At 51.5% G+C, this 12,660-nt stretch overlaps 4 protein-coding genes across 4 annotated transcripts; 1 reads left to right on the forward strand and 3 right to left on the reverse strand.

The window, feature by feature from the left end:
* Positions 1–302: 302 nt before the first annotated feature.
* A1O1_05540 (tRNA(Met) cytidine acetyltransferase) lies at positions 303–3,759 on the forward strand (the record flags this gene model as incomplete). Its single annotated transcript, XM_007726426.1, has 2 exons — positions 303–3,346; positions 3,459–3,759. The coding sequence occupies 2 exons, from the start codon at positions 303–305 to the stop codon at positions 3,757–3,759; spliced, it is 3,345 nt and encodes a 1,114-aa protein (XP_007724616.1).
* A 1,203-nt stretch (positions 3,760–4,962) lies between these two features.
* On the reverse strand, positions 4,963–8,118 carry A1O1_05541 (uncharacterized protein; the record flags this gene model as incomplete). The annotated part of the gene is made up of 1 exon (XM_007726427.1): positions 4,963–8,118. The coding sequence occupies one exon, from the start codon at positions 8,116–8,118 to the stop codon at positions 4,963–4,965; it is 3,156 nt and encodes a 1,051-aa protein (XP_007724617.1).
* A 460-nt stretch (positions 8,119–8,578) lies between these two features.
* On the reverse strand, positions 8,579–10,196 carry A1O1_05542 (uncharacterized protein; the record flags this gene model as incomplete). The annotated part of the gene is made up of 2 exons (XM_007726428.1): positions 8,579–10,000; positions 10,050–10,196. 2 exons carry the CDS (start codon positions 10,194–10,196, stop codon positions 8,579–8,581), a joined length of 1,569 nt encoding a protein of 522 aa, XP_007724618.1.
* A 927-nt stretch (positions 10,197–11,123) lies between these two features.
* On the reverse strand, positions 11,124–12,521 carry A1O1_05543 (uncharacterized protein; the record flags this gene model as incomplete). The annotated part of the gene is made up of 3 exons (XM_007726429.1): positions 11,124–11,321; positions 11,790–12,262; positions 12,305–12,521. 3 exons carry the CDS (start codon positions 12,519–12,521, stop codon positions 11,124–11,126), a joined length of 888 nt encoding a protein of 295 aa, XP_007724619.1.
* Between the last annotated feature and the right edge of the window lie 139 nt (positions 12,522–12,660).

Genomic DNA, 12,660 nt, shown 5'->3' on the forward strand with positions numbered 1-12,660 from the left:
GCCACCTTCTGTCACAGGCTGTAAATGCAGAGAAACCGTAAACCAGGATTGAATGAATTGGTAGATGTCCAGCTTCTGCCCGTCATATCGCATATCGCGGAGGCTGCGCTCCACCATACAAAAGACGGTTCTCCACCATTTCCGCCCTCGTTCAGGATAGGAAACTGCGCCGAACAATTTTTTGGAGAGACTCTCACTTTTTCTCGCAAGCCTCGCATGGGAATGTCGATGTGCAACAACCAAATCTCCATCTCTCACTATCGGCTGGTGCAAGAAGGCGGAGGGTGGCCGGGTTTCTAGAAATGCCTCGCAAAGCGATCGACTCGCGCATTCCCGCGCTGATACGCAATGGCATTCAAGAGAAGAAGCGCAGTTTCTTCGTCGTCGTCGGCGACCGAGCCAAAGATGTCATTGTCCACCTTCACTATATCATGTCCTCCGTGGACGTCAAGCAGAACAAGTCGGTGTTATGGGCTTACAAAAAAGACCTCCTAGGCTTTACCAGTCACCGGAAGAAGCGAGAAACCAGAATCAAGAAGGAAATCAAGAGAGGCATTCGGGATGCGAACACCGAAGACCCTTTCGAACTCTTCATTACCTTGCACAACATCCGCTATGTCTACTACAAAGAGACGGAAAAGATCCTAGGTAACACATATGGCATGTGTATTTTGCAGGATTTCGAAGCCATCACTCCGAACCTTCTTGCGAGGACAATAGAGACGGTCGAAGGCGGCGGTTTGGTTATCCTCCTCTTGAAGGGAATGAAGAGCTTGAAGCAGCTCTACACTATGTCCATGGACGTCCATTCGAGATACCGGACGGAGGCACATGATGATGTTGTGGCAAGATTCAATGAACGGTTCATTCTCTCGCTCGGAAGTTGCGAGTCGTGTCTTGTGGTGGACGATGAGTTGAATGTCCTACCTATATCCGGAGGGAAAAATGTTCAGGCTCTGCCACCACCGTCCACAGAAGCTGAAAGCACGTTACCCTCCAAGAAGGAATTGAAAGAGATCAAGGACAGTCTGGCCGACAGTCAGCCTGTGGGATCTCTTGTCACTTTGGCGAAGACTGTGGATCAAGCCAAAGCACTCCTCACCTTTGTGGATGCCATTTCTGAGAAGACACTACGGAGCACAGTCACTTTAACAGCCGCTCGAGGTCGAGGAAAGTCCGCTGCACTAGGTGTCGCCGTGGCTGCAGCGATAGCACATGGGTACAGCAATATCTTTGTCACCTCGCCCAGTCCCGAAAACTTGAAAACCTTCTTCGAATTCGTCATCAAAGGCTTCGATGCCCTCGAGTATATGGATCACGTGGATTACACCATTCTGCAATCCACCAACCCGGACTACAACAAAGCCATTGTCCGGATCAACGTCCACCGACAACATCGACAGACCATCCAGTACATCCAACCCCAAGATGCGCATGTCTTGGGTCAGGCTGAACTGGTAGTCATAGATGAGGCCGCGGCAATTCCTTTACCGTTAGTCCGGAAGCTGATGGGTCCGTATCTGGTGTTTATGGCCTCCACCATCAACGGCTATGAAGGCACTGGGCGCTCGCTGTCATTAAAACTCATTCAACAACTGCGCGAACAGTCACGAGGCGGAGCCAAGTCCAGCGGCGATGATCTCGAGGTTGCTGACAAGGCCACGGGCAAGGCAACCAAGGATGGCCAGAAGGTGTACACTGGAGGACGGTCTCTAAGAGAGATCACTCTTTCCGAGCCCATTCGGTACGGCCCTGGGGACGCCGTGGAGAAATGGCTCAACCGACTTCTGTGCTTGGATGCGACACTACCAAAGTCGAAAATGAACACTCAGGGCACGCCCCATCCCTCGACCTGCGAACTTGTCCATGTCAACCGCGACACCCTCTTCTCATTCCACCCCGTTTCAGAAAAGTTCCTGCAGCAAATGATGGCACTGTATGTGGCCTCTCACTACAAGAATTCCCCCAACGACCTCCAATTAATGTCCGATGCTCCCGCGCATCAGCTCTTCGTACTCATCCCTCCTATTCCGGAGGATGCCAATAAACTTCCCGAACCACTCTGTGTCATTCAAGTCGCCCTTGAAGGACGGATCAGCAAGAAGTCGGTTCTTAACAGTCTATCCCGCGGTCAAAGAGCTGGAGGAGATCTGATTCCGTGGCTGGTCAGTCAGCAATTCCAGGATTCGGAATTTGCAGGACTGTCAGGAAGCCGGGTTGTGCGTATAGCCACGAACCCGGAATATCTGAACATGGGTTATGGGTCGAGAGCGCTGCAGCTCCTGGCAGACTTCTACGAAGGCAAGTTCGCCTCGTTATCCGAGGCCGAGGAGTCCACGATCGAAGATGTGGAGCATATGCCGCGGGTGACGGATGCCGAGCTCGAGGAATCCAACCTGCTCGACGACAACATCAAAGTCCGGGATATTCAGCAGATGCCACCGCTCTTTAGCAAGCTCTCCGAACGACGCCCGGACAGACTGGACTACCTGGGTGTATCATTCGGTCTGACACAGCCACTGCACAAGTTCTGGAAAAGGCTGTCTTTCGCGCCCGTCTATCTTCGTCAAACAGCCAACGAATTGACCGGCGAACATTCCTGCGTCATGCTCCGACCTCTCTCCTCCAACAACGGCACCGACAGCTCCTGGCTCAGCGCGTACGCGCAAGACTTCCACAAAAGATTCCTGACTCTCTTGTCCTACCAATTCCGCACGTTCGCCTCTGTGCAGGCCCTCTCGATCTCCGAATCCGCTTCACGAGCCACGACGAACTCGAACTCGAACTCCTCTTCCAGCGACGCCACGTTCAACGCCGCCCCTCTCACCAAACACGACTTGGACTCTCTTTTCTCGCCGTTCGATCTGGCCCGTCTGGAATCGTATGCGAACAACATGCTCGACTACCATGTGATCTTGGACATGATGCCGGCGATCGCCTATCTTTACTTCACCGGCCGCCTGAAGCTGCCTCCTTGCAACGTCAGCCTCTCCGGCGTGCAGCAAAGCATTCTTCTCGCGATCGGACTGCAGCGCAAAGACCTGAGCGATGTGGAGCGAGAGTTGAATCTACCCAGCAATCAGCTCCTAGCCATGTTCGTGAAAGTGGTGAGGAAAGTCAGCACAGCGTTCCGAGCAGTCATCTCTGGCGCCGTGGAGGAGAGCCTGTCCGAGAAGAAAGACGCCGAACTCAACAGTGCAGCCGAACCCAGGACCAGCAGCCGCGTCGTTCCACCTCGAACAGTCGATGCGGACGTCAATGGAAACGACGATGAGGTGAATATGGAGGTCGATCCAGAACTGAAAGAGAAGCAGCGCGCCCTTATTGATGCTTTACCTCTTGACAAGTAAGTTGACTCAACATTCATTCCGATCCATCAATCCTCAGGGTCTCTTTCTTCTATCTATCCTTATGAATCAGCTGAACTAATAAAAGCCTATCTCTGTCTCTGTCCACAGGTACGAAATAACACCCTCCACAACCGACGACAAAGCATGGGAAGAAGCCGAGCGTCAAGTCCGCGAAGCCGGGACAAGCACCACCGTCAGCGTCAAGAGCCTGAAAAAGAAACGCAAAGCCGACGACTCGTTAGCCAACGGTCACGGCGGTGAAGACAATCATGACATGGACAATGACGGTGCTGGAGATGGCGATGGAGAAACGCCTCAGCGGAAGAAAGGGAAAAAGGACAAGGATAAAGACAAGGACAAGAAGAAGAACAAGGATAAAGATAGGTCGAAGAAGCATCGTCATGCTTAGACGTTATAGGTTATGTTGGGATGAATCCACGATCAATTAATGGCACTGCGAAGGACAAAACGGAACTGTGCGTCTGCTCCTACTCACTCTACCTTCCAACCACGATCTACTTATCTTAATCCTTGAAATGGAATGAATTGTCAAGACTGAAATCATACTGTTGCGCTTTGTCTCAGGATCGACACGATGCAGGACTGTAGAGGACGGCTGCAGCAGTATCTTTGTTGTTGACCGGATCGGAAAGCCGAACTTTGGAGAAGAAAGCAGGCTGTGGAAACCCAAGTGTGTCTAGTCTACTCGCCGATGGATAGATATCATCAGTGAGTGAGTGATGGTTTGGCTCTGCCCAATTTCATTGAATGTCGGCCATCTCTAAGCTGGATTGCTCTGTTGGACATATCTATGCTAGGGAGTCAGGGATACTAGAAAGCACACCAAAAGAGAAGCAGAAGCTCTGAAGCTGCTGTCCAGGTACTGAGGCAATAGTCCGCCTTGAACAGAAACCTGAACCGCCCAATCCCCCAGACCTTTGACAGGCCGTTGATTTCCAGATTTCCAGATTTCCAAAGCTATGGACTTTCCATACTGATCAAGCTTCCCCTAGAACAAGCCAGCCTTGTCCCCCGCCAACTGGGCCACGGAAAGATGGAGAACTGCTGCCGCTCAATGTCGTGAAAATTGGTGATCCAGGCGTAACCGTAACTTCCGCTCCGGAATAGGATCCAGTAGTAAGGTTTCAAGATCAAGAAATGAACTACTCCTCCAGCCAGCCAGCCAGCCTGCCAGCTTTGCCCCTTTCCCTTTTTCCTTGTCCATCTGTCGCAACACCGCATCGTTTGTGGCTTCCTTTGGTAGCAGATCATGCTCCGTAGAAACCACGTCCACCCATGTTGTCAGTCCCATGTCCTTAGAGATAAATTCTGACCTTGTTGACTTCTTGCTTCCTATGTTAGGATGCATTTGTCGACTGAAACTCAGGCGTGCCAGTCCGCTTGGGGCGAAACGAATTGAAGAGTGTTCAAATCTGTGTATACCACCCTGGTTTGTGGACAGGTAGTCAGGTAGGTGACACATATTTTTCGTCTTTTGGTTTGATTGCGGCATATCACTTGGCATCCCAGCATTATGCCTTCTGAGCTTTCCCGTCCTGAAAGTCGGAGGTTTAAGAGTCGTCATGATGCGGGATCAGTGAGCATCGCAGCCTCAGTCAGAAGGATGATACTCGTCGTCGTCATCATCATCGGCAATAGATCTTCTCACCTTCCGTCGCTTAGGTTTCTTTGTGGGGCTCGAACCGGATCGTGCTGAAGCCAGGGGTTGAGACAATGCTGATGACAAACCCACACCAGTTGCTCTGTTCTTTGGTCTGCCTCTTGGTCTGCCTCTTGGTCTTCCTTTCTTGGCGACGCTGCCGTTGTCAACCATCCATTTGGAACTGTCACGTTTGATGTGAAGGACGGTCTTGGGAGCTTTGTTGGCGAGCGGATTCTCCAGAGCAGCATCAGCCGGGCTTGCATTCGTGATTGAGTCTGATACGTCTTCATGATCGCGGGTGTTGTCCTGGGCTGCCCATATCCCGCCTTGACTCGTGACTGGTACCTTGCCATTGCCTTCATAGAACCACTCGGCTCCTGGCACCTGACTGCCGTTTCTCTGATCCCAAAAGCCATGAATGATACCGGTCCGTGCTGGATCAGCTGGATGTGCAAGCACTCCGTACTTCCCAAACCGAGGTTCTACCTCCCATTCGGTCCTCGAGTTGGCCCGAGGATTGATACGGTCACGGACATACGTGTCGAGCACCTCATCCATAGACCTTCGCTGCGCCAGACTAGAATCACGAGTGTACCGATATTTGAAGCCTTTGTGTGAGAAGACTGTACCGCAGGACAGCTCGGCCGGATCAAAAGTCGATGGGACTGGAAGCCTGACAACGAGCGAACGACGCTGTGTTTCCACCGCGGCCGTCACTGGGGGTGGAAGTGTCTCTTGTTGATGAATTGATTGCACAGTGAAACTTCCGGCAGCTGGCACGTCAGGAGTCATGGACATTGGAGCATCTTGCTCTGTTAGTTGCCATCCGCGCTTGAAACCCACGTTGATCTCTCTGGTTAGGGCATTTCGACTTCCACGAGGCACACCCGCACCTCTGAGGACATCCCGGAGGTATGGCCAGTTTGTTGATTTCACAGGGGCTAAGCCAGAATTGGCAAGCAGTTCGTTGACCTTCGGCAAGATGTAAATGCTGATATATCGCCCTTTCTTGCTGTCAGGCCGGTCGACAGATTTCCGGTTCTCGGCTGTATGAGCTTCACGCATGTCATGGTCCAAAGTGGTATCGTTACTCCCGTCTTCCTTGTCTCGTTGATCATTCAAGGTCGTAGAGGCCAGGGTCTCTTTGTGCTCATGTTGATCCGTTTTTTGCTTTTTTGTTGGGGACTTTCCATCTTCAGCAACCTTGTCGTCATCTGAAAGCAGTGGATGTTTCAGAGCATTGATTTCTATCGACCCTGTTCCTGTTTCGTGTGTAGTGATGTCTAGATTTGTGCACTCTTGAAGCTCAGATGATGAATAATCCTTTCCTGCAAGATGATCTTCCCCTCTTGTGATGTCAGCATCAATCTCCTTCGTTGTCACTTCATGCTCGTCGTTCAACAAGGGTAGCAGCAACTCCAGGGTTCTCTTTGTTTGAAGATTGTCGTCGTCAATGACTTGGCTACTGCCACAACCCTCTATCATGAATTCAGGACCAGCTTCCTGGTCGTCATTTTCCGAGGGAGGACAAGGCTGAAAACCTTTTGCTTGGACCATCAAGGGATCTAGCATCTCTTTGCACTCAACAAGGTCGTCCATTGGTCCATCTGGTAGCCCATCCGTGATGAAGCTGTTCTCTGTGGACTCACCAGTCTGGACGAAAGTGACTTCCTCTGCAGGATCTGCCTCATTGAGGTTCACTTCACTCGACTTGATGACCGAGTCTGGTGAGCCCACACCTGTTGCAAGGTCCTCGTCTGTGACAGAAGGGGCTTCAGAACAATGGGCCCTCTGCTCAGGCTCAATCTCCATCGTTGGGACTGTGGGTGACTGTGACGAAGATTGGCTGTCCTTCACCTCCAGAGCCAGCGCCATGAACAAATCAAGTCGTTCTTTCTCATCGTCAATCCGCTTCTGCGTATTCTCCTTTTGTCTCGCATGAGAAAATCCTCTGTATAGACGTTCGAGTTGTTCAATGCTTTGCCGTGACATCTGCACCTCGTAAAGAGCGTACAGCAAAAGGTTTCGACCCCAGGGATTGAAATGTGTGACCTCGGTGACCTTCCACCAATCATTTCGGGATATGTCTGTTCCCAAGTGCTGTCGGACAGCTTCTAGAAGAGCATCACCCTTCTCGAGATCGCCTGACGCTGCTCGTTGACAGATGCGTTCTTCAGAAACGCCGGCTTCTTGTAGTTCTCCGGCGGTTACTGCCCAGTAATGGCTGTCTTTGTGACTCCGAGACACAAAGACAGGTATTTTAGAAGGGCTCTTTTGACGAGCTTTCCCTGAAGGACCTGGAGGACGTCCAGGACCGCGTTCTCTTTTCGTCGTCGCGAGTGCTCTGGACCGCTGGGTTGATGCTGTTCCCCTCGAACTCGGCTCGCAATGACCTGGATCGTACCCAAGGCGCAGTGCTTCGTACCAGACATTCGTCAAGGTTTCGAATGCGCGGTCGAGAACCTCCTTCCGTCGTTGGCCATCCTCAATCCTCGAGCCTAGTTCAGCCCAGTCCTTGACGTGCTCCAAAATCTGGATGTTGAAAGGCATGTTCCGATCAGGAAGACATGTTGCGTCCGAACGTGCTTGCTGTCGACCATGACAATACGAAGGCGATGTGGGAGGTGACCCGTAGAGCCCCGTGGTTGTTGCGTCCTGTGTATGCTGTTGGTCTTCCACTTCCAGTATGTCATATTTTCCAGACTCGAGATCCTCTCCAATGATGTTGCGGGTTTCAGTCTGGCTTGTTCCGTGACATTCTTTCTCGGATGGATCTTGGCTGTCTGAGCGTTTGGTACTGGAGTCGCCGGCATTCCCTTGATTTGGATCGGTTTGGACTGATGGTCCAATTCCAATCTCCGCTTCGACATAGGCTGGGTTTGGCGATGATAGGACACAACATTCTTGTTTCGTAGTCGCCTGCTCATGTCCAAGAGGAAAATCGGCCGGAGAGTCGGCTTGTACCCCTGAGGTTGCCTCATCTTGTAAAAGCCGTCCAGCGAGGCACTCAGCCGCAGCCCCTTCCACGCAGCCGATCTTTGGAGGTGCCTCTGGATCCACCGATCTATCCAGTTCCTTACCGTCCGATGAATGCTTGCACCCCATATCGTGCCAGAATCAAGAACGGAAAATGAGGTTATCCATGTCGCAGCCCAGGGGCAAAAGAAGAAGGGCCCCTCTTGGATGATTCGAGGGGTAGATGAGCCGATGATCGCAGCAGTAAAAGGTCCGGTGTGGGCGCACACTGCTGAGAAGGGATCAACTGGTATGAGAATATAGGCGCAGCAGTATTCGGTCGAGTGGGAGGGGGGTTGTCGTGATAGAGGTTCCGAATATAGACATCAACTGGAGATCGATAGGCGAAGAGTAGAAGAAAAGAGAAAGTAAAAACGCAGAAATGACAGAAGGGTGAAGTGAAGAAGGTGACGTGGAGAGATATCTTGTAAAGCAAGACTTTTTTATCCTAGCTACAGGTTCAGCAAAGATACTGCAGGATCAGATGCCGTGCCGAGTCTCGCACAAAACAGCGAAAGTTTGGATATTTCGATCTGAAGGACGGAGTGCATCAGAGCTCGTCGTGTTCTACCTCAGGAGTCTCCACGGGTTCTGGTTCGGCAACGGTGTCACCTGGTTCGGCCGAGCCAGGCTCATCGAGTCGAATCTGCGCAGTTTCCAGGGGTTCTGGCTCAGCAACAGTGTCGGTAGCTTCGGGAGGGGTTGACTCTTGAGTTTCTTCTAATACCGCTCCAAACCCTGGTGGTATCTTCGACTTGACACCTTCTCCGAGTTTGATGGCATCGATGAAACCTTCTAGATCCAGAACATCATAGGCATCACTTGTATATCTTCTCCACCAACCTCTCTTCATGTTTACTGCGATGATCTCCAGTTGGTCCAGTGGATTTAACCCAAGACGTTCTCTGATCCCACTCATCTCCTGCACTTCGGTGGGTACAGCATAGGTGGGTATCATGGTGGCCTTTCGTTTCTGATATTTTCCCGCAATTTCTGCCAGTGATGCCAGTGCAGTTGTTTCGGATCGAGGTATAATTTCTTCCGCGTCCGGTGAAGAAGACGTTAGGACCAACAAGCAGTTATGACTTTTCGGTGTCAAGCAAGAGGATTCCAGATCCGCCAACGTCGCGAGGGTGGGGATGGGAGCAGGCGTTTCGTGAATGACAGCAGGCTTCTCTGCTTCCTCGACAATGGGAAGTGGTGACTCGGTGGGCATATCATCCTCGAGAACCACAGTACCTGAACTGGCCAGGTACTCCTCGAAGTCGGAGGATTTGTGGGCTTCGGAGGCCTTTGCGAACGAAGCCGAAGCGGAAGAAGAGGAAGCTGTTTTGGCTTTCCGGGACGATGACTTAGAAGGCTTCGCATTCTTCGGCGCTGGGTCCGGATTGGGCGAAGCGACCTGGCTGAAGAAACTCAAGAGGGAGTCTCGATTGATCTCGCCTTTATATGGAATCGGCGATTCTCCTGGAGCGGAGACCAAGAGTATGGAAGGGAACTCAGTCACGCCATACTTCTCAGCAGCAGTCTTGTCTCTGACTTGAGCGAAAGCGATGTTGCCCAGGAAATCAACGGCCAAGCTCTTGACCAGGGGGTTTGTAGTTCCTTTGTCGGAGAAGACGATAGCTTTTGCCTGAGGAGACGGGTCACTTAACCATGTGTCGAGAGCATCCCCCTGCAATCTCTTTACGTGGTTGGGAATCTTGTCCTTGACAGCATCGACCAGGGCTTTAGTGGAACGAGGACCGTTGTAATCTTCCACGATGGGCCGGCCTGGCTTCTTTCCGGGCTTGACGATCTTTAGCGTTGGAAAGCCTTGCACGCCCATTTGTCCGCAAAACGCCTTGTTGGCATCATCATCACAATTGACGGCGGCGACCTTGGCCAGCCCGGAGAGATGTTTCGCAGCTTTTTCGTATGCAGGTTTCAGGTTTTGACAATGGCCGCACCACGGAGCATAGAACTCGACAATCTGTGGCTGTCAGAAGAAGACGGGCGAGAGAAGCATCGATGGGTCATACCGAAGTATGGTTGGACTGGGCAACCAGTGGATCGTATGTTTTTGCATTCACTTGAAGAACGGGAGAATTCTTGGTGTAAATACCATCTGCATGTACCAGCCCAGTCAAGGCCAGTATGCACACTGTGGAGATCATAGAGCCAGGCATCTGGACGAGATGTCGAAGTGTGGATGAATGATGGGAGAAGGACGAGTTGTCAAGGCACAAGATGGTGATGCAAGAATAGATGTGCCATAGACGAGATCATCAACTGGTAGCACAGCAGTGACACTTTACATCAGTAAAATGGTTGCAGTTGGGAACACTGTGGCATGATTGAGAACTGAAATAAGAACGAGGGATGAAGCTGAGCGCAGTTGGAGTTCAAGTTGTGATGCGAGAGTCCGCAGTGCATGGAATCTGGGGAAGCTGCAGGGAGAATGACATTTGTCTGACTCCAATATTTTCTCACATTCCTCGCGGAGCGATTGTCCATATGGGCGACTGACACTGCATATTTTGTCGTCTGTCGACTTTCATTTTTACCTGCGCATTTTACCCCTGACAAGCATACATCCATCATCTCTTCACTTGATGCCAACGAGCAGAAACATCGAGAATCTCTACAAGAACACCGTTTCTCACAACTCCCCCAGCCTTCCTCCAGTCTGGTCTACGCTTGAATTACTCTGCTCCTACACTGTACACTGTCATACGATAGAAATATGTGGCAGGCAACCGCACGACTTTTGTTCTACACCAATCATGTCACTGCAGTCAGCCTGGAGCCTCGCTGGAGGTACTGTTGACATCAAGTCAGTTTAAAGTACCAGATATTCCTCCAGGAAGTCTCGACAAAGGGCAGATCAGGCCTAATGCGACGCCTGGAGAAAAAACGCGCCGCCGAAGCCAAAGAAGGAAGCCACTTTGAACAGTAGCAGAGGCCTTATATCGAGAGAGTTATGTCATTCACCGCGAGGGTCCCTAGTCCCTAGCATCTCTGGCGATATCTTAGAACACGAGAACTGTCATCCCACAGTTCTCGGGGCAGATCTCCAGGCTTCAAGCGCGCCATACCATGACCACAGGATCCGATCATAAATACTTTGCACTACTGAAGCGTGAAGAAAAGTCCGAAGCCTTCTTGAGCATTTCTCTGCGCTTGGTCGCATTGATCGTCGCGCCGCCGGCGATATCCTTTTCGCGATCGAACGCGCGGGCACTGGGATCGTCGTCTTCGTCGCCCTTGGTAGTTGCGCTGTGTGCTGCGTAGAGTGAAGGACCTCGTTTTGCCTATACACAGATATGATCGTTAGTATCGGTCACCAGATATCTCGACCACCAATTGACAGCACTGTAATCAGATTCGAAATTTCAAATAGAAGAGAACGGAAATGAAAGTAAGAATGGGAATGAAAGGCGCATGGTCATGAATTATGTATCTTCCCCACAACCCCCAGGGGAAAGGCCGCGGGCAGATAGACATGTGCTGCTTGAAAGCGATGATGAATTCTCGAGGCAAGGCAAGGCAAGGCAAGGCAAGGCAAGGCAAGGCAAGGCAAAACGTGTATCCATCGACACTGGAGTCAAGAAAAGAGAAGCAGCGGAGAGGGTGAAGTGAAGGTAAATAAATATCCAGGCATGATATACACCTTCAAAACCCAAAGTAGAATGTATTCAACACAAAAGAAGAGAAGACTCAGGGTAGGTAGTGGGAACAAGATATATCCAAACAGAACGAAAAGACGTGGCCAGACTTACATTATATTCCTTCAATCTCCTCGCCGTAACCTCATCCTCGACGCCAGATCCAGATCCAGATCCTGCCTTCTTTGCCGCAGCGCCAGCACCAGAGTCTTGAATCCCCATCACCTCCCTCTTCAATCTGGCCTGTTTCTCTTCCGGCGTCTCATACCACGATCTATCACCTCCACCTCCTCCTCCTCCGCTGGCGACCTGCGACGGCCCCTTGGCGCCTTTGATCGTGTTGAATTTGCGATTCTTGAGTTTCGTCGGATCGACTCTGGCAGACCAGTCGCCGCCCGTCGGGGCAAGAGTCATCCATTCATCGCGCTTCGCTGGGGCTGGCGCCGTGGATCTTGAGCCAGGTATTTGGGGTCCGACTATGGAGTTTGAGAGATGGGGGTTGGCAGAGGTGTCGTTGGCGGAGGGGAGACTTGGGCCGAAACCGTCGTCGTCGTCTGATTCACTCGAGTCATCGTCATTGTCATCTGCTGGGTTCGGTTGTGCCAGTGGTTGATGTTGCGGGGGAGCACTTGAAGGTGGACGTTCATCGAGAGGTGCGGGCGGGAGCGTCGGACCTATAACGCGGCTTCTTTTTGGTGAGGGTGGTGAGGGTTGTTCTTTTCCTTGTGGTTTCGGAGGGAGAGGGCCTGTGGAGGAGGAGTTGCTATCGCCGTCGCTGTCGGCTTCATCGTCGCTTCGTTTGCGCTTTTGGAGGTGGGGTGGGAGTTGAGGGCCGACGGAGCTCATCTTGGTCGTTTCGTCAAAGTCAGGGTCGATCTCCAGTATCTAGTTTGTGTAGGGTAGGTAGTCGGTAAGTCTCTGCCTTTGTTGGTGGTGGATCAAAAGTTCATCATCTCCGACTTGTGGAAGTACGTAGTAGTTCTTG

This window comes from Capronia coronata (assembly GCF_000585585.1).
Source record: "Capronia coronata CBS 617.96 chromosome Unknown acBCG-supercont1.4, whole genome shotgun sequence".
Classification (NCBI taxonomy): domain Eukaryota; kingdom Fungi; phylum Ascomycota; class Eurotiomycetes; order Chaetothyriales; family Herpotrichiellaceae; genus Capronia; species Capronia coronata.